This window comes from Catharus ustulatus, chromosome 5 (assembly GCF_009819885.2).
Source record: "Catharus ustulatus isolate bCatUst1 chromosome 5, bCatUst1.pri.v2, whole genome shotgun sequence".
Taxonomy (NCBI): Eukaryota; Metazoa; Chordata; class Aves; order Passeriformes; family Turdidae; genus Catharus; species Catharus ustulatus.
This window is the reverse complement of record NC_046225.1, coordinates 76514512-76535561: the sequence shown is the minus strand read 5'-3', so window position 1 is coordinate 76535561 and position 21050 is coordinate 76514512. Positions and strand designations below refer to the sequence as shown.

The window sequence follows — 21050 nt, the reverse complement described above, 5'->3', positions numbered from 1 at the left end:
GGGGTTGGTGCCTCCAGACAATCATCTCCCTATGAATCACTACCAAAGTCATTGCTCCTGGGAACCTCTCCTGCAATTGCAGAGCACAGAAAACACTTTGCTTCCTTCTCATCTTCCTCAGACCTTGCACCCCCTGCAAATTGTGCCTGTGCTGTCCCAGAGTGCCCTGAGCCCACGGACAGCTGTGATTCCAGAGCACAGCGAGGCAGCAATGTGATAGATAAATCTGTGCTGCTCTTGGATAATCCCCAGCAAACAGCACTTCCCTTAATCCCTCCCAGGATGCTTTATTGTGTATCTGGGCTTTAGCTGCTGTTCCCAGGCGTTTGCTGCTCAGTTATTGAGCACAGATCACTGGGAGGTGAACAGCCCCGTGAGAGCAGCGCTGGGACACAGCCCAGGGCTTTCCAGATGTGCCAGGGGACAGCTGAGCACCTCTCTGGGGCCAGCCTGGGCTGCCCTTGCCCTGCAAGGCTGGGCAGCACCAGCTGCCATCAGGGATGGAGCAGTCTGGATCCAGGTTAAATCCAGCTGGGAATCAGTCACCAGTGGGGAAATGGAGCAGTCTGGGAGGGGTTCACCAAATTCTTCATGAATGGGGACATGAACAGTCTGGGAGGTGTTCACCAAATTCTTCATGAATGGGGACATGAACAGTCTGGGAGGGGTTCACCAAATTCTTCATTAATGGGGACATGAACAGTCTGGGAGGTGTTCACCAAATTCTTCATCAATGGGGACATGGAGCAGTCTGGGAGGGGTTCACCAAATTCTTCATTCTCTGGGGGGCTGTTCTCCATGGGGCTGTTCTCCATGGGGCTGTTCTCCGTGGGGCTGTTCTCTGGGGGGCTGTTCTCCATGGGGCTGTTCTCCGTGGGGCTGTTCTCTGGGGGGCTGTTCTCTGTGGGGCTGTTCTCCATGGGGCTGTTCTCCATGGGGCTGTTCTCTGGGAGGCTGTTCTCTGGGGGGCTGTTCTCTGGGAGGCTGTTCTCTGGGGGGCTGTTCTCTGGGGGGCTGTTCTCTGTCGGGCTGTTCTCCATGGGGCTGTTCTCTGTGGGGCTGTTCTCTGGGGGGCTGTTCTCTGGGGGGCTGTTCTCTGGGGGGCTGTTCTCCGTGGGGCTGTTCTCTGTGGGGCTGTTCTCTGTGGGGCTGTTCTCTGGAGGGCTGTTCTCCAGGGGGCTGTTCTCCATGGGGCTGTTCTCTGTGGGGCTGTTCTCTGTGGGGCTGTTCTCTGGGGCTGTTCTCCATGGGGCTGTTCTCTGGGGGGCTGTTCTCCATGGGGCTGTTCTCTGGGGGGCTGTTCTCCGTGGGGCTGTTCTCTGTGGGGCTGTTCTCTGGGGGGTTGTTCTCCATGAGGCTGTTCTCCTTGGGGCTGTTCTCTGGGGGGCTGTTCTCCATGGGGCTGTTCTCCTTGGGGCTGTTCTCTGGGGGGCTGTTCTCCATGGGGCTGTTCTCCTTGGGGCTGTTCTCTGGGGGGCTGTTGTCCATGAGGCTGTTCTCCGTGGGGCTGTTCTCCATGGGGCTGTTCTCCATGGGGCTGTTCTCTTTGGGGCTGTTCTCCGTGGGGCTGTTCTCTGGGAGGCTGTTCTCCATGGGGCTGTTCTCCTTGGGGCTGTTCTCCATGGGGCTGTTCTCTTTGGGGCTGTTCTCCGGGAGGCTGTTCTCTGGGGGGCTGTTCTCTGTGGGGCTGTTCTCCATGGGGCTGTTCTCTTTGGGGCTGTTCTCTGTGGGGCTGTTCTCTGTGGGGCTGTTCTCTGTGGGGCTGTTCTCCTTGGGGCTGTTCTCTGGGGGGCTGTTCTCCATGGGGCTGTTCTCTGTGGGGCTGTTCTCTGGGGAGCTGTTCTCTGTGGGGCTGTTCTCTGGGGGGCTGTTCTCTGGGGGGCTGTTCTCTGTGGGGCTGTTCTCCATGGGGCTGTTCTCTGGGGGGCTGTTCTCTGTGGGGCTGTTCTCCGTGGGGCTGTTCTCCATGAGGCTGTTCTCTGTGGGGCTGTTCTCTGTGGAGCTGTTCTCTGGGGGGCTGTTCTCTGGGGGGCTGTTCTCTGTGGGGCTGTTCTCCATGAGGCTGTTCTCCGTGGGGCTGTTCTCTGTGGAGCTGTTCTCTGGGGGGCTGTTCTCCATGGGGCTGTTCTCTGTGGGGCTGTTCTCCGTGGGGCTGTTCTCCTTGGGGCTGTTCTCCGTGGGGCTGTTCTCTGGGGGTCTGTTCTCTGTGGGGCTGTTCTCCATGGGGCTGTTCTCCGTGGGGCTGTTCTCCTTGGGGCTGTTCTCTGGGGGGCTGTTCTCTGTGGGGCAGGGGAAAGGCAGCAAACAGGAACAGGTACCAGACAAATCCCCATCCTCAGCCCAGCACCAGCCCAATTCCCGTGCATTCTGTGCTCAGCCAGGCACTGACACCATCCCCTCTGCCCTGAGGAACGAAACAAAACAAAATTCAGAAAAGCCCTCCCTCTTGCTGGGGCTGAACGTGTGCCATGACTGTAACTTCTCCCCTGGGACAGAGAGAAGATTTTTGGCCGTGTCCCACTGACCCGACCTTGCTGCCATCCCACGTGCCATGGGCAGCGTCCTGCAGGTCTGCACTGCTGATGGGGCCATAAAACAGCCGGGAAGGGAAGAGCAGAGGGGCTGGGGAGAAGAGAAAGGAATGATTAAACAAAGCAATAGCCAGGCACCCACATAAAAATCTATCTGGGTGATGAAGCTGCAATAAATGTGGCACATCAGAGCTTCCGTATGAATGGTCGGGGTAAAATATATTTTTATGTATATGAAAGAGTAGTTTAAAAATTACTCTGAGCCCAGCTTCCTCCCTCAACAAAAGGAGAAAAAATTGTCCGAAGTGTAGCAGGTTATCGATTTTTTATAAGTCAGGGACAAATTTATTGGAGAGAAAAGTTCATTATTTAGTAATCCCAGAGCTCAATCTGCTCTGCTGGCCATTAACCCTCAGCAGCTCCGTGATAAACTCCCCGTGAACCCTCCCTGCGCTGCCTCAGTGAGCTGCAGATGGATTTGGGGAGGGCTCTCCTGGCTTTTCCTGCTGACACAGGGCTCAGCTCAGGCCCAGAGCAGGGTCTGTGCCCACCCTGCTCCCCCAGCCCCTGCCAAGCCCCAGCGAGGGGGATTCGTCCTTCATCCCCTCTGGCTCCTGTGTGTGCTCAGCAGCCACCTGCAGGTGCATTAATTGTGCCAAATCCCTTCATTTCCCCACAATTTTTAATTGAATTGGTATCAACAACTCCTAAATATATATAAATAAATAAAAATAAATAAAATAAACACAGCAAAAAATTATAATATAATAAATATAATATAATATAATATAATATAATATAATATAATATAATATAATATAATATAATATAATATAATATAATATAATATAATATCTATAAATATGTGGGGAAAGAGATTTCCCATAACTCTCATGGCATCCCTGGTGCTTGGGGGCCCTGTGAGTGCCCTTGCATGGGTAAATCCCAGTGTGTGCAGCTCCTCACCGTGCAGTTATTCTGGAGTGTAAAGCTCCCTAGCAGTGATGTTGCAGCTCAGTGCAAGAGCCCCAGTATTTTTCTGCCCCTGTTCTATATTTCAGATCACGTGGGAATTGCTGTGCCACAAGAGTCAGGGCAAAACAACATTAAGCACTGCTTTTCATCCCCAAAGACATTTCCCATCCACCTGGCACAGATGGAAACTCTGCTGTGGGAAAGGTTGGCTGGAAATGAGGCACGGGAAGCAGAATTATAAAAAATCATGCTGTGAAATCATGAGGGGAGGCAAAATCTATTTGCCTTGTATGTGAAATCCATCTTGGTAAGTCATTTGATAGAGTGGATGAATTGCTCATTGGAGGCAGCTGGAAATACAGAGTGTGAAGGGAAGAAATAATTGAAAGCAGCCCTCGCCAACATTCAGGGAGGAAATGATGTGTTCAGGAAAGGTCCTGCTCATGGCAGGTCCCAGGGCACAGGGCAGCTGGGGAAAGCAGCTATTGCTGTAAATTCGCTGTAAATTCACTGTAAATCAGGGCTCCTGCAGCATTCCCAGAGCTCGGGGCTCTGATCCCACTTGGCACTGATGGAGCTGATCCCACAGAGCTGGGAATGCAGCACCAGGGACAGCACAGGCACAGGTGGGCACACAAATGATCATTAATTAATTGAGTCATAGCTAATGGCTGAGGTGCGGGCTGCTCAGGAGCAGAGCTCTCCCGTGTGCCTGCTGTAATTTGTTAATTAGTGCTGATGGATTCTGGGGTGCCAAGGAGCAGCCCTGAGCACAGCTGGGAGCAGCAGAGTGACTCCAGGCTGTTCTGGGCTGTGCCAGGACCAGCAGCCATCCAGGGGCTCTCTGCACTGGGTTATTCCCGTTATCCCACCCCACACACCCAGGGAGGAGCCACGGGGAAGCTCCAGCCCCAGGCCACCACACCATTTCCAGGAACACAAATTTACAGTGAGAAGGGACATCTTACATCTTTATCAGCCATCAAATCAGGAGGAGGTGAGGAGTTTGTTTTGTAAGGAATGAAAGTCCCAGAATGGTTGGGTTTGGAAGGAACCTCAAAGCCCACCTGGTTCCACCCCCTGCCATGGAACCTGGCTCCAGGCCTGTCCAACCTGGCCTTCAATGTGTCTTAAAAAAGCATCCTCTGCAGCAGCTCTGGAGAGCCAGAGAGGTTAAAAGTCACATTTCTGAGAGGTTTCCTCCCTGCACTAAGGTGGGATTTGGGGCAGGAAAGGTCAGGAATTCCCATGAATGGGGGATGCTGCAGTCACAGCACACAGACAGGATCAGGAGGATGTAAAAACCTTTCTCTGCCTCTCACCTTGCCTGGCTCATGAATGGAGGGTGAGGGAGCCCGGGGGGAAACGCTGCCACCAAACAAACAGCAGCACCAAGTGGCCTCTGTCCCCAATAAAGCACCTTGTCATGTGTGCAAACAAATCACCCCAGGCCATGGACACCTGCCCGGGTCTCTGAGGTGTGACAAACAGCAGGGCTCCGTGCTGGGAACTCATCTTTTATGTGGTGCTGAATTCTGAGCCGGGTACAGCAAAAGCCTGGGGGAGAACTGGGTGTGAGCAGGGCTTTGGGCTCAGGCTGTGCCAGGGCAGAGCCTCAGGGACAGAGGGTGGAAAAGGGAACAGCCTGACCTTGATAATGGGAGATGGGATATGATGGGATATAGGATATGGGATATGATGGGATAATGGGATGGGATATAGGATATGGGATGGGGACTGATGCCTGCCTGGGATCTGGTCAAAACCAAGAGCTCTGAGCTGCAGCTGCTGTTTCAGCCCCCTGTGATGCAGAAGAGGTGAGACAAGGAATTCAGTGTGGCTGCTGGAGTGGGGAGCACTGGGGCTGGATGTTCATTTGCTGGCAAAGCCCTTGGCTGTGCCTCAGCCTCCCCACAAGGCTGGGGGGCAGCCCCAGGTTTGGGAGGGGCTGCAGCACCCCAGGGACCCCAGGGCCAGCTGTGACATCAGCCAGGCTGACACTGGGCTGGCCCCGCCGTGCCCTGCCTTGACAAGTGAGCAGAGCTTTGCCAATGTGCAGAGACATCCCAGGCTGAGCTCTGCTGAGCTCAGCTTTATCCAGGTCATTGGCTGCTCAGGCCAGCACAGCTTTTCCTGCCCCCAGCGCTGCCCCCGTTTGCAGCAAGGCACAAACTCCTAAATCCTCCCTTTGCTCCCAGGCTCAGGGGGTGCAAAGGACTCCTGGAAAGTGCCCAGGAAGGAGGAGAGGGAACACAAAGCTGCTTGTGGGAGGACTTGGGCTAAGGAGGCTTCAAAAGGAGAAATCTCTTTACCTTTAGGACTTCTGGAAATAAAAAGAGTACACAAAGCTCTTTTGTGGGGGCTTTGGTTGTTGAGTTTTTCACATCAGAATCTGTTTGGTTTTAGTCCTTTGGGCAGACTTTGGACTTGTTTCACTTTTGAACTCACTTTTGCATCATCCAAGAGTTGCAGAGGATCCTGGCATGCTTTAGATGCTTTGGAGAGGAATGAGGCACATCAAATCTTTACCTAAAGGAGGCACCTGATCATCTCCAAATTAATTTAACGATCTCTCAACGTTTGCACAGCAAGATGTGTCTTGGTTCAGCCAGGCTAGAGCAGATGTGAGGCCAGGGACCTTTCCCCTCTTTGCAGGTCCAGCCCCAAGTCCTGGGGGATGTTCAGCTGGGCTGGGAAACACATTCCCCCTTTCTGTGCTGGTGGAAGCTTTAGCAGCCCTCCAACTTGTTTTAAAGAAGCAAATGAGCACAGCTGTGTCTCACAGGAGCTGACTGGCAGCCTTTAAATCTCCTCCAACAGCAGCGAGGGAGCTGAGCTTAAATGGCACAAAAAGCTGAGATTTGTGGCCCTTGCAAGACTTGTGATTTATTGCCCAGAGACACAGAAAAAGACTTTTTTCCATCCCACCCCTTATTAAGCTCCTCCATTGACTGCTCGTTAAATTTTGCCTGGGAATTGCTCGGAATAAACATTTAAATCTCCACCAGAATATTGAATAACTCTTTCCAAGAAGCATAAATAAAGCAGCTGCAGGTCTGCAGCCATCTGTGTGCAGTCCCAGTGTTTGTGCTCCGAGCCCTGGGCCGGTGAACCCTGGGATGTCGTTTTTGGGTCAGACACCCTAGCCCCTCCGGAGCCACCAGCGCTGCTGGGGGTGACAGTGATGGTTTGTGACCGATGGCCCTGCAGGCCAGGAGGGGTTTGTGGTTCCTTGTGCCTGTTTATTGATGGAGACACAAAGGGGCAGAGGGATTGTGGGGAGATGGGATTCGGTGTTTCACTGCACTCCCACTCCAGACATGCCCCAGCTCTGCCCTGCAGCCTGCACCAGAGATCCCACTCCCAAGAGATCCCATTCCCACCAAAGAGATCCTATTCCCATAAAAGAGCTCCCACTCCCACCCAGCAGAGATCCCATTCCCAGCAGAGATCCCATTCCCAACAGATCCTATTCCCAGCAGAGATTCCATTCCCAACAGATCCTATTCCCAGCAGAGATTCCATTCCCAGCAGAGATCCCATTCCCAACAGATCCCATTCCCAGCAGAGATCCCATAACCAACAGATCCCATTCCCAGCAGAGATCCCATTCCCAACAGATCCTATTCCCAGCAGAGATTCCATTCCCAGCAGAGATCCCATTCCCAACAGATCCCATTCCCAACAGATCCCATTCCCAACAGAGCCCATTCCCAGAAGATCCCATTCCCACCCACCAGATCCCATTCCCAACAGATTCCATTCCCAACAGATCCCATTCCCAACAGATCCCATTCCCACCCAACAGATCCCATTCCCAGCAGAGATCCCATTTCCACCCAACAGATCCCATTCCCACCAGATCCCATTCCCACCCAACAGATCCCATTCCCACCCATCAGATCCCATTCCCAACAGATCCCATTCCCAACAGATCCCATTCCCAGCAGATCCCGTTCCTAGCAGATCCCATTCCCAGCACAGCTCCCATCCCCAGCACATCCCAGCCTTTCTGGGGGATGGAAATGTCAGGGGCAGTGCAGGAATTGCCTGCTTGCACCAGAACCGGGGCAGAACTCACAGCTCTGTTTGTGTGGTTTCTAGTGGACGGTCTAGAGAGTTCCTTGACAAAACCTCGATTGTTTTTTGATCATCATTTGCTGCTGCCAACAGGCTCTGTGTGGGTGGGTGTTACAGAAAGGACAAAAATCACTCTGCTCTCCCCACAGTTCTTCCCACTTTGTGATTGTCCCTGGTTTATTTTTGTTTGCTTTTTACATATCAGTTCTAATTTACAGAAAAAAAACCTACAGAAAAATAAATATTTCCACATTTCCCTGAGGTTTTTTGGCTGAGAGCAGGACTGCAGTGCTGGACTGGGACTGGCTGCTTTGCATGGAGGGTGCACAGGGAAAACTTCATCCTCCCACTGTGTCCCAGGTGTGAACAGGGGCCAGGCACCTCTGCCAAGCCCGCCACATTCACAGAGGTCTCCTGTTCTCACCTGCTTGGCTGAAGAGTTCCAGGAGATTTCCTGCACTTGGTAACTCCTCTGCACTTTGGTCCTGGCAGGGATTTATGGATCACACCAAGGATCCCTGAGGAAATCCTTCAGGAACCTGATCCAGGGCTCTGGGGCACTTCCAAACAGGGATTTCCTCGTCAGTACCTCTAATTTCCAGAAAGGCTGTTGAGGAAGGGAGTGATTTGCATTTTCACTGGTGGTTGATTAGATGGAGTGAGCTGAGCAGAAGATGTTGAGTGAAGATCATGGAATCATGGAATGGTTTGGGTTGGAAGAGACCTCAAATCCCACCCATCCCACCCCTGCCATGGCAGGGACTCTTCCACTGTGTCAGGGGTTTCCAGCCCCAGTGTCCAGCCTGGCCTGGGGCACTGCCAGGGATCAGCCACAGCTGCTCTGGGCACCTGGGCCAGGGCCTCACCCCCTCCCAGGGAACAATTCCTGCCCCAAATCCCATCCATCCCTGCCCTCTGGCAGTGGAGCCATTCCCTGAGTCCTGGCACTGCAGAGGTGAGGGAGGGGGGCCTGCAAAGGGATGAAGAGAGGTTTCACAGGCTCATGGAAAATGAGTGTGGGATGATCCACACCCACCTCACTCCGGGGGAGGATGCTCTCCAGCTCCCAGAGATGATTTCCCACTCTTTCTCCAAGACTTTTGCTCTACCCTCCACTTTGGCCTCCAAAGCCCTGAAAGGAATGTTTTCCTGCCCGTTTTCCCAGGAACTCCTCGTGCCCTGTGCCAGGGGATGCTGTGGGCAGCGCTCCTGTGCTGGGCTCCTCCAGCCTCTGCTCCCCTGCTGGACTGCAGGAAGGAGCAAAGGGGAAATGCAAACTGGGGGAGAGGGGGCAAGCTGTGGAGCATCTCCAGAGCTCAAAACTGATTTTAAAACTGTTTGGGTTTGAGCTCTGGGCGCCCATTCAGGATGGCTCTGCTCTTGTTTGGATGGGGTGGCCCCTCTGTGTTTGTTGGGATCAGTGCACTAATGAAGGCTGGAAGGGAGAACAGGCGCTGGGAAAGCCTTTTATGCCTCTAATGACACTTAATTTCCATAGTAAATGCCTAATGTTTAACGAGTATTTCATTCTTCCCCAATTTACATATTTATAGTTAACTTTGGTGGCTGCTCCTGAGTAATTAGCCGTCTGTTTAAAAGGAGCCTGTGAACTCTCCAACCACATGCTTATCCCAGTGGTGGGGAAAATACCCAAACAAACCTTGGGCACTTCTTTTAGAGAAACATTTGATTACAGGTTGTTCAAAGAAAGGCAGAGGGGAAAAAAGAGAAGGGGTTTGCATAATGAATAAAACACAAGGGAGGGAAAACTGGGATGAAATGACATTGGGACTCCATGTGAAGGGAATTTCCCAGTTAGGAGAGCATTGGCCAGTCCCTCTGGGGAGAGGTCCCAGCCACTGCAGCACTCCTGTCCTGGGGTGTCTGCAGTTGTGTTCATGCAGCTTTGAACAAAACCAGAAAGGGCAGAAGCCCTGGCATTCAAGACCTTTGCTCATCAGAAGGCAGGGAAATACTTAGAGCAGGACAGTGGCACAGAGAAATCAGAGATGAAATTCAGAGATGCATCCAGACATGGGGCTGGCACTGGACATAAAGCCTTGCAGAAAATCATAACATCAAACCTTCTGATTTTGCTGTGACTAAATAAGAATGAAAATTAAGAGTTAAAACCAAGTGTAGAGGAAATCCTTTGGAGAGACATTTGCTGGAACACAACTTGAACATTGCTGCTGCTCAGCAGCAGCCAGGAAAGGCCAGCTCTGTGCCTGGCAGATATTAACCAAGCCATTCATTGTGCTGGCCCATAACCTTGTAGCAAACACCATAATTGGGTGTTTAACCTTTCTCCTGATCACATAAACTGCTCCTGCCCTTCTTTTTCCCGAGGTTTGCCTATGGCTGAAATCTGTGGAAAATGGCAAATTCAATTTGTATGCATGTGTACAATGTTAGCATGTGCATTTAGGGCAGGGATTCATCACCCAGCATCAGATCAATGAAGTCTCTGAACTGTTATCAACACTGCTATCAGCAGTAAATAAATTCCCCAAATGCAGGTTTGTCTCTACCAAATTGTTGCTGCTTCTGTTAGCTGCTGTTTGTTAGTGCCTTATGTCTTTGTAAACTGTGAATGTTCCAGCTGATTTTCTTTTCCCTTCCCTGGTACCTTGTATCCACATCAGCCATAGCACTCCTGGTTTTGTGTCCCCTCCTGGTACCTGTATGTCTGCTTTGTATCCCTGTCAGCCATAGTGCTCCTGGTTGTCTGTCCCTTCCCAGTGCCCGTACCTCTGCTTTGTTTGTCCCTTCCTGGTACCCGTACCTCTGCTTTGTTTGTCCCTTCCCAGTACCCGTACCTCTGCTTTGTATCCCCACCCACCTCCCCATTCCCATTTTTAATGATATGCAACCTCAAGTGCTCATGGGACACTAGGTAGAGCTAAAAACCCCTAAAACAACGAGCCCAGATGTCATCTAGAACTGAAAATAGTGTTGTCAAGTCAGGAAAGTAGTGCAGGAAGCAAATTTGCCATTTGGAGCTGCTTTGTTCCATTGCCATGACCCTGACAGCACCCTACCAACATTAACAGCCTGGACCATGAGCCAAAATCCATTCCCATGGGCCGTGTGTGGATGGACAATGTGCGTGTGGACAAAGCTGCCATCCTTTATTGCGTTGTCCTTGGGAACAGCAGTGGTGAATGCAGCCTGCTGGGTTCCCTGCCCAAAACTGATTCTAATGAGGGTCTTACAAAGGATGGGTGTCCGGGCTGGTTGTGTTCAGTATCAATCTCTGAGCTCCTGGTGTCAGCAGAGGCGGTGATGGTATCAGTCTGTGATCTCCTGTTATCAGCACTGCTATCAGCTCTGGTACCAGCAGAGACAAGTGATGGTATCAGTCTGTGATCTCCTGTTATCAGCACTGTTATCAGCACTGGTACCAGCAGAGACGGTGATGGTATCAATCTCTGAACTCCTGTTATCAGCACTGCTATCAGCACTGCTATCAGCAGAGACAGTGATGGTGTCAGAGTCTCTGAATTCCTGTTATCAGCACTGCTATCAGCACTGGTACCAGCAGAGACAGTTGATGGTATCAATCTCTGAACTCCTGTTATCAGCACTGCTATCAGCAGAGACAGTGATGGTATCAATCTCTGATCTCCTGTTATCAGCACTGCTATCAGCGGAGACACTGATGATATCAATCTGTGATCTCCTGTTAGCAGCACTGGTACCAGCAGAGACAGTGATTATATCAATCTCTGATCTCCTGTTATCAGCTCTGCTATCAGCACTGCTATCAGCAGAAACAGTGATGGTGTCAGAGTCTCTGAACTCCTGTTATCAGCACTATGAGCACTGCTATCAGCACTGTTATCAGCACTGCTATCAGCACTGCTATCAGCAGAGACAGTGATGGTGTCAGAGTCTCTGATCTCCTGTTATCAGCTCTGCTATCAGCTCTGCTATCAGCACTGCTATCAGCACTGCTATCAGCAGAGACAGTGATGGTGTCAGAGTCTCTGAACTCCTGTTATCAGCACTGCTATCAGCACTGTTATCAGCACTGCTATCAGCACTGCTATCAGCAGAGGCAGTGATGGTATCAATATGGTATCAATCTCTGAACTCCTGTTATCAGCACTGCTATCAGCACTGCTATCAGCAGAGACAGTGATGGTGTCAGAGTCTCTGAACTCCTGTTATCAGCACTGCTATCAGCACTGCTATCAGCAGAGACAGTGATCTTAGCCCCGTTCACCCCGGCAGTGCCGGTTCCTGGTGCTGGGCCTGGCTGAGGCTGGCTCAGGTGTTCAGTCCTGTCTGGATTCCTGTCATGGATCAAAATCTGAGGGATTGGCTGCAGCTGTCCTGGGGACATCCTGAATTCCCAGGAGAAAGGGCAGGGACCCCCTGCTAAGGGTCGGGAGATCCCCAAGGGGGAGTTTGGCTCCTCCAGGATCCCCCTTGGCCAGCTCGGGGTGGGTGTGACCCTGAGCAGGCTCAGACCCTGCTGGCTCCATGGCTCCAGTGCTTGGGACAGTCGTGTTCTCCCTGCCAAGGCTCCTGCAGGCTCACCACAGGAATTTGCACCCACTGGACCTGGCACAGAGCTGGATTCCACCAGCAGGAGCTTCCCTGTTCATCCCAATATTTACAGAATGTGGAACCAGAGAGCCCCAGGGTGGTTTGGGTTGCCATGGACCTTCCAGAACCTCTCACCCACAGCCCAGAGCAGCTGGGGCTGCCCCAGGGTCCCTGGCAGTGCCCCAGGTTGGACACTGAGGCTGGAGCACCTGGGACAGTGGGGGTGTCCCTGCCGTGGCAGGGGTGGGATGGGTGGATTTGAGGTCCTTTCCAGCCCATTCCATGGTTCTGTGGTGAGAGCACAGCTCAGAGAGATCAGGAGCCTTTGCCTCAGTGGAGCAGAGAAGCTCCTGCAGTGACAGCACCACTCATTTCCCAAACTTTTCCGTTTGCTGCATTCTGGGGTCTTTACCGGAGGCATTAAGTTGATAACTTCACAAAAAATGAGAAGTTGAGGAAAGTACAAATGAGTTTTACCTCGATTTTAATGACTATAATTTTCTCTTGTAACGGTAATTTCAGTAATTAATGGCTGCATTCTTCTATTGTTGCAGTATTTGGAGATGACACAAAATGAGCAAGTGTTTTTGTGTCAGTGACAAAAAGAGAAGATTAGCTGGTGAATGCTGATAGGAAGTGTTTGGTGGGAGGAATAAGCAAGGAAGGACTGATAACAAGTTTGGTGGCATTGTTTCTCTGCTGTATTATCTCTATTTTACTGCAGGAGAAGTGCAGCAGAGCAGTGATCTGATGGGAGGCTGCAGATCCCTTCTCCTCCAGGAGCTGGGTGCTGTCAGGGCTGGATGGGCACTGGGACAGCCCCACCTCAGCAATCCCCAGAACTGCTGGCACAGCTGCCATGGGGCCTGGGCTGCCTTCAGGCTCTCAGTTCAGCCTTGACTCTTCCCAGATTTCACAGCAGAGCAGTCCAACCCCTGCCCTGTGTTTAGTGAGAACATCTCCTCTTCCCTGGTCCCATGGGAGCCCCCAGAATGGCTGTGGTCTCCTTCTGCCTCAAATCTAATCTTGGTCAATGGGAATCTCACCACAGGAGATTTTCTGTGGTTTGTGGGGTTGGTTTTTCTAATTTCAGATGAAATCTCCAGCAGATTTCGATGGTAGGAATGAGAATAGCAGTTGCTGACAGCACTCACACGTGTCAGTCCTGGGACTCCTGCCCAGAGCTGCAGGAATGATGAGCCTTGCATTTCCCAAGGGGTTTTATCTCAACAAGAGGTGCTGAGGAGCCAGGGCTGGGCAGGAGGGTCCCCTGTGCTCTGTCCTGGCCCCTCTGCTGTCACAGCACCCACTGCCCCCAGGCTCTGCCCCTCCACAGTGTCCCTGAGCACTGCTGGGGGGCTCTGGGGACATTCTGCACCCACTGCTGCTCCCAGCCTGCAGGAACTCATCTCCAGGGACCAGCTCCTGCTTCTGAGGGCAGCTGCAATGAAATCCTACAAACTCCCCAGGAAAATAAACTTTATTTCACACATCCCTGGTCCCAGGATGGAGCCATTGACTCCCAGCTCCCTTTGGGAGCACACTGAGGTTTATTTCGTGTTTAATGAATTCACCTCTGCATTTCTCTGGGGGAGGTTGAGTTTCACCTCGTGACAGTCGGGTTTTTTTTCCCCTTTTTCTTGCCAGCAGATTTCTATTTGTTCATCACCTCCACTCATGCTTTGCCAGTGAGGGAGGATGTTCGTGATTTTGTTATTTCTGTCCCTCCTCTTGGACCAGGGACTTGACCCCAGGCTTTTTGTACCTGCCCTTGATGCTGCTCAATCCCAGCTGCGGTGTCTGAGCTGTCCCAAAGGTCACAGGGACAGGACAAAGACAGGGACAGGGGACACACAGGGATGTGACACACACACAGGGACAGGGGACACACACAGGGACAGGGCTTTGGCTCCTTCTTTTCCTGCAGAAGTGGCAGAGAAGCTTTTGAGCACTGTTTTTAGCACCAGAGCTTTTCCCGTCGCTCAGAGACCAGACTCATTTGGTGATTTACAAATTACCCATGGGGTTACCTTAAAAATAAATCCTTTGCTTTGCTTTGAAAGATGGGAGTGCCAAACCCCTCATTTCGGAATGGAATGGAATGGAATGGAATGGAATGGAATGGAAAGGAAAGGAAAGGAAAGGAAAGGAAAGGAAAGGAAAGGAAAGGAAAGGAAAGGAAAGGAAAGGAAAGGAAAGGAAAGGAAAGGAAAGGAAAGGAAAGGAAAGGAAAGGAAAGGAAAGGAAAGGAAAGGAAAGGAAAGGAAAGGAAAGGAAAGGAAAGGAAAGGAAAGGAAAGGAAAGGAAAGGAAAGGAAAGGAAAGGAAAGGAGAGGAGAAAGGGAAAAGGGAAAGGAACCCCTTGTCCTTCCATCCCAGCAGAGCTGGATTGCTGCCTTGTTTTCCTGGATTATCCCCCTGTTCTCCTGAGCTGAGCAGGTCCCAATTTTGCCCAATTTCCATCCCACAATGTCACTGCCACTGCTCCCTGAGGCACACATGGCAGGGAAAACGTGGGGGTGTAGCTCCAGCTTTTAAAAACCCTTCTCCCACAAAGAAAATATGGAAAAAATCCCTAAATAATGCGCTTGATTGTGAGTTGAACCAAACCTGTAATAAACCCTTCGTTGTTTCAGCTTTTTCTAAAAATACAGGCTAATAGAGGTCAAATTTGAACTATCACTTCAAACCTCCAAAAAGGATGGATTTTGTGCTGAAATGAGAAATCAAAATCCATTTTACATCCCTCCAAAAAAAAATTCCCATCTTCACTGTGTGCTTTTAACCAAAATGTTTTGCTAAGCCCAGCCAGAATGAGCAAGCATTCTGGTCAGCCTGAATAGATTTCATTCCTTTTCATCCAGGGAGATAAAATATTCTACCAAATGTATTCGTTTATTTATTATGCATTTTGGCTGAAAATACAAATGCTGCTTTATGCCCACCAAAAAGCACAAGCTATCATTTTAGAAAAAAATGTTTATATTAACACTGGAAATTGGGTGTAGTGCCTAGCAGAGAAAATAATGTCAATTACCCACACAAATAGCTTTCCAAATCTCCCAGTGCTGCTTTCTGCATGAGCAGTTCGATTCAGAGAAATTAGAGATGGGAAAAGATCTTATTAGAGAGTCTCATCTCCCTCTCTGCTCGCAGAGCCTTGTCCCCCACTGGGTGTTTTCCACTTAGGTCTGCCCAGCCTGGATTTAAAGGGATGGGGGTCTCTGGGGTAGCCTGGATTTATTTTTTTTTCCCCATATAAATATATCTTCATTAGCAAGCACAAATAGTGAAATTCTGCTGAGAAAAATCCTGACTTGGAGTCAGGCATCAGTAAAAAAATCTCTCGCTTGCAAAGCTGGGAGCAAAACTGGGAGAAAACTGGGGTAAAACTGGGAGAAAACTGGGAGAAAACTGGGAGTAAAACTGGGGTAAAACTGGGAGAAAACTAGGAGTAAAACTGGGAGCTAAACTGGGAGAAAACTGGGAGCTAAACTGGGAACAAAACTGGGGTAAAACTGGGAGTAAAACTGGGAGAAAACTGGGAGTAAAACTGGGAAAAAAATGGGAGAAAACTGGGAGTAAAACTGGGAGTAAAACTGGGAGCTAAACTGGGAGAAAACTGGGAGAAAACTGGGAGTAAAACTGGGAGAAAACTGGGAGTAAAACGGGGAGCTAAACTGGGAGTGAAACTGGGAGTGAAACTGGGGTAAGACTGGGGTAAAACTGGGAGAAAATTTGGAGCAAAACTGGGAGCAAAACTGGGAAAAATGGGAGAAAACTGGGAACTAAACTGGGAACAAAACTGGGGTAAAACTGGGAGCTAAACTGGGAGCCAGCAGTGCCTGGGCTTGGCTTTCATTGTTTCATTCCTCTCCAATTAATTCCTATCCCTCACTCGATTTCACTTTTTACTTCTCTTATTCCTTTTTTAATAACTTATAGTTTTACTAATTGACCGAGGAACTCAGGGATAGGAGTATTATTTTTTTTTAATAATCCATTTTATTGCTGCTCCTCATTTCACATTCTCCTGCTGTACTGCCTCTCTGATGTAACCCTGGAGTGGATTTTCCCATTTCCAGCCCCTGCTCACAGCCAAAATTCATAAATCTGAGAAGAAGAATTGAAATAGTAATTATAATAATAATAATAATAGCAATAACAACAACAAGAGTGGATAAAGCTGTGGCAGCCTGAAGGGAGGAAGTGGCCACAGACACCAGCACTGAGAGCTGATGTTGCCATGGACTGATCCAGTGGTTTGTAAATGTGAACATCCTCCATTGCTCTCTGGAGCAGACTTTATTCACCAAAATCCTCAAACTGCAGCACTGGAGCTCTTCTGCATCCTGGAGTCCCCCAGGAGCTGCTGGCAGAGCTCTGGGCAGGGTCCAAGGGTGTGGAAATCGGGGTGTGGGTCATGGCATCACACAGGGCAGGGCATGTGGGGACTTCCAACCAGTCAGCCTGGTCCAGCCCTTCATCCTCCTCCAGCACAGCAGCCAGGGCCAGGGCTGGGGAATTCCTGAGGGAGCTGGGAAAGGAATGGAGAATTCCTGAGGGAGCTGGGAAGGGGCTGGAGAATTCCTGAGGGAGCTGGGAAAGGGCTGGAGAATCCCTGAGGGAAATGGGAAAGAGCTGGAGAATCCCTGAGGGAGCTGGGAGGGCTCAGCCTGGAGAAAAGGAGGCTCAGGGGGCCCTTGTGGCTCTGCACAACTCCCTGCCAGGAGGGGACACCGGGGGGATTTGGGATCTGGGAACAGGGACAGGGACAGGACACAGGGAACGGCATCAGGGGAGGCTCAGAGTGGGAATTGAGGAAATTGGAAAGAGGGGTCAGGGACTGGAGGTGCCCAGGGGTGCATCCCCCCATCCCTGGGGGTTTCCAAAGCCCTGTGGATGTGGCACTTGGGGACAGGGACAGTGCTGGCCCTGGCAGTGCTGGGTATGGTTGGACTGGATGGGCTCAGAGGGGTTTTCCAACCTCAGCAATTCCATGGATCCTGTGCTCTCTAAAACATCTTCCCAATGTCTGCACTGACCGCCAGGTGAGGGGACAAACCTCAGCCTGCAAATGTGACTGACCCACAAACAGAGTGAGACCCACACCTGGCAGGGCTCCCCCTCCTCCCACGGCACAGAACAAACCCAGCCCCAGCTGCTGCCAGCTGTGCTGCCCTGGACACCTTCCTGGGCACAGCTGGACACCTTCCTGGGCACTGCTGACACCTTCCTGGGCACTGCTGACACCCCCTCCCCTCTCCGTGCTCCGGGACCATTGCTAGGAGCACCGCACGTACCTCTGCTTTTTATGGCTTCTGTTATTGAGCCCATTATCCTCGCCAAACGTGGTTATTGGCTCGTTAGTATTTAAATCAGCTGATAACACAGGGAGAGCGATTCCTCCTGACAGAGCCGCGGGCCGGGCTGTAACGGGGCCAGCAGATGCCGTTTGTGTCAAACGAGCTGGGATTCCTGGATTTCAGGGATTTCTGGGATTTCGGGGATTTCTGGTTTTCTGGGATCCCAGGGATTTCGAGATTTCTGGATTTCAGGGATTTCTGGATCTCTGGGATTTCGGAATTTCTGGATTTCTGGGATTTCGGAATTTCTGGATTTCTGGGATTTTGGGATTTCTGGTTTTCTGGGATCCCAGGGATTTCGGGATCTCTGGGGTTTCAGGGATTTCTGGTGTGATAGGCACATATCAGTGTGATAGGCACATATCAGATGGGATAGGCACATATCACATGGGATAAGTACATATCAAACGAGATAGGCACATATCCAATGTGATACCATGTCATCCACAACACCATGTAAGCTTTTCATCCACAGTACCATATCAATGTGATGCCATATCAATGTGATACCATATCAATGTGATACCATATCAATGTGATACCACATCAATGTGATAAGCACATATCAGTGTGATAAGCAAGTATCAAATGTGATACCAGGGATCTGGGTGAGCAGAATTAATGACCTGGGGGTGGTTTTGCTCTTCACCAGGATCCTGGCTGTGGCTCTGTCACGGAGCACAGACCTCCCTCCCTCCCTCCCTCCCTGGCTGTGCCCCTGCTCGAGGCACTTTGGGCACAGGCAGGGCAGAGGCCACAACCCCAAAGGAGCCCCGAGCTGAATCTCAGTCCCTGCACAGGAACCATCTCTGCAGCAGCCAAGATGAAAACAACCCCCCGTCCCAAGGCAGAGCAGCCAGCAGTTCCCAGGCTGCAAACCTCTGCATTTTCATAAGAAAGGCTCCTGCTCCTCCTAATTCCTCAGGATTCTATTTGCAGCCTTTTCTCTGCTCTGGGAAATAAGCTGTTCCATTTTAATTGGGAGAATCGCAGAAATAACTTGTTTAAATGCATTTTGGGCTCAGAATAAAACCCAAAGAATAGAACAAAATTAAAAATGCAGCATTACCCCTGTCCTGTCCCCCCCTGCTTCAAATCAGAAAGAATATCATTTCCGGATGCACAGTGATAGGGTATTATTTCTTTCCTATCTCGGAGGAAAGGTTTCAGCTTGTTGCTTCCCTCCCCTCATTTTAACTGTACAGTAATCACCGCATTTTTTGCTAAATTTTGAAATGGAGCAGCAAAATGAAAATGGAAAAATGAAAATGAAAAATCAAAATACTCCAAGTGACAAAATTATTACAATTGAACTGCTGTGCCTGTTCAGAATAATTTTTACAATCAGCCCCAAAAGATGGGGGGAAAATCCCATAAGTGGCTTTTGATAGATGGCTGGAGAACCAGTTTGCTGAGAGCTTTGCTCAAGCCAAATCTCCATTTTCCCACAAAAGCAGCTCTGACCAAACCCCTTCAGTGTGCTGGAGAGGTCCCTGTGCCTCAGATCCATGGCAGGGTTTGGGGAAAAACCTGGGATCCATGGCAGGGTTTGGGGAAAAACCTGCTGGGCTGGGTGTGCTGTCCTGGGATCCATGGAAGGGTTTGGGACAGAACCTGCCCGGCTGGGTGTGCTGTCCTGGGATCCATGGGGGGATTTGGGACAGAACCTACCTGGCTGGGTGTGCTGTCCTGGGATCCATGGGGAGATCTGGGACAGAACCTGCCCGGCTGGGTGGGCTGTTCATGGCTCAGTTTGGTGCCCGTGTGCTGTTCTCACATCGTTTGGGAGACAAGCGCCTCCTGACAGGGGCTGGAGAATTCCTGAGGGAGCTGGGAGGGCTCAGCCTGGAGAAAAGGAGGCTCAGGGGGGCCCTTGTGGCTCTGCACAACTCCCTGACAGGAGGGGATTTGGGATCTGGGACAGGGAACAGGGACAGCAGGAGCTCGGGGTGCACTGGGAAGCAGTGAGGGAGGTCTGGTTCCCAGTCTGGTTCCCGGTCTGGTTCCCGGTCTGGTTCTCAGTCTGGTTCCCGGTCTGGTTCCCAGTCTGGTTCCTGGTCTGGTTCCCAGTCTGGTTCCTGGTCTGGTTCCCGGTCTGGTTCTCAGTCTGGTTCCCGGTCTGGTTCTCAGTCTGGTTCTCAGTCTGGTTTCCAGTCTGGTTCCTGGTCTGGTTCCCAGTCTGGTTCCTGGTCTGGTTCCTGGTCTGGTTCCCAGTATGGTTCCCAGTCTGGTTCTCAGTCTGGTTCTCAGTCTGGTTCCCGGTCTGGTTCCTGGTCTGGTTCCCAGTCTGGTTCCTGGTCTGGTTCCCGGTCTGGTTCCCAGTCTGGTTCCTGGTCTGGTTCCCGGTCTGGTTCCTGGTCTGGTTCCCGGTCTGGTTCTCAGTCTGGTTCCTGGTCTGGTTCCCGGTCTGGTTCCCAGTCTGGTTCCCGGTCTGGTTCTCAGTCTGGTTCCTGGTCTGGTTCTCAGTCTGGTTCCTGGTCTCGTTCCCTGTCTGGTTCCCGGTCTGGTTCCTGGTCTGGTTCCCGGTCTGGTTCCCGGTCTGGTTCTTGGTCTGGTTCTCAGTCTGGTTCCTGGTCTGGTTCTCAGTCTGGTTCCCGGTCTGGTTCTCAGTCTGGTTTCCAGTCTGGTTCCCAGTCTGGTTCCCAGTCTGGTTCCCGGTCTGGTTCTCAGTCTGGTTCCTGGTCTGGTTCCCAGTCTGGTTCCTGGTCTGGTTCCCAGTCTGGTTCCCGGTCTGGTTCCCAGTCTGGTTCCTGGTCTGGTTCCCAGTCTGGTTCCCTGTCTGGTTCCCAGTCTGGTTCCCTGTCTGGTTCCTGGTCTGGTTCCCGGTCTGGTTCCCAGTCTGGTTCCCGGTCTGGTTCCTGGTCTGGTTCCAGGTCTGGTTCTCAGTCTGGTTCCCTGTTTGCTGCCTGCACAGGGGATCATTACCATTCTCCACCATCCCGGGCAGAGGCTTGGACGCTGATCACACAACAGTTCAGCACATCCAATTTACCATGCAATTCCATTTTAATGAGCTGTGACCCCTGAGGTGGGAGCTGGCACTGCCAGCCCTGGCCCAGCCTGGCCCAGGGGGGCCGTGCTGCAGCTGGGAGGGACAGAGGCTGCGTTTGTTTGTTTATTTGTTTGTTTGTTTGTTTGTTTGTTTGTTTGTTTGTTTGTTTTCACACAGAACAGAGCCCGTGCTGATGTCCAGCCTGCCCAGGTGAGCTGACCCCACTGCCCTCAGCCCCAGTGCAGCTCTCACTGCTGGCCTTGGCAGGGCAATGAGCCTCCCTGGGGTCAGGGAAAGCGAGGAAAAGCAGAATGTTACACACCCTGCGCTGAGCTGGGCTGGGAGAGGCTCCAAGGAGCTTCACCCTTCGCAGCTCTGACTGCTGCCAGCACCAAAACACAAATGAAAACTGCCCATGATCCCCAGTGACAAATTCCAGAGGGGGTCAGGCTCCTTTCTGAGGATGAGCTGGGGTTTGATGTCACACTGCCCCATTACACACGGCTCCCTGCAGTGCCACACACATCCTAAGACACATCCTAAGAGCCCATTT

At 51.3% G+C, this 21050-nt stretch overlaps 1 protein-coding gene across 1 annotated transcript; it reads right to left on the bottom strand.

The window, feature by feature from the left end:
• Positions 1-635: 635 nt before the first annotated feature.
• LOC116996868 (putative uncharacterized protein DDB_G0279653) lies at positions 636-20443 on the bottom strand. Its single transcript, XM_033060889.1, has 4 exons — positions 19441-20443; positions 2551-2622; positions 1284-2279; positions 636-1237 (listed from the first exon to the last, which is right to left on the bottom strand). The coding sequence occupies exons 1-4, from the start codon at positions 20441-20443 to the stop codon at positions 636-638; spliced, it is 2673 nt and encodes an 890-aa protein (XP_032916780.1).
• Between the last annotated feature and the right edge of the window lie 607 nt (positions 20444-21050).

Excerpts from the sequence above, each read along its gene's own strand:
- LOC116996868 (XM_033060889.1), bottom strand. The coding sequence starts at position 20,443 with ATGGTGGAGAATGGTAATGATCCCCTGTGCAGGCAGCAAACAGGGAAC. Across the intron at positions 2,280-2,550 it reads CCTGCAGGACGCTGCCCATG|AGAACAGCCCCCCAGAGAAC; the intron begins GCACGTGGGATG and ends CCTGCCCCACAG. Across the intron at positions 1,238-1,283 it reads GAACAGCCCCCCAGAGAACA|CCCCAGAGAACAGCCCCACA; the intron begins GCCCCATGGAGA and ends CATGGAGAACAG.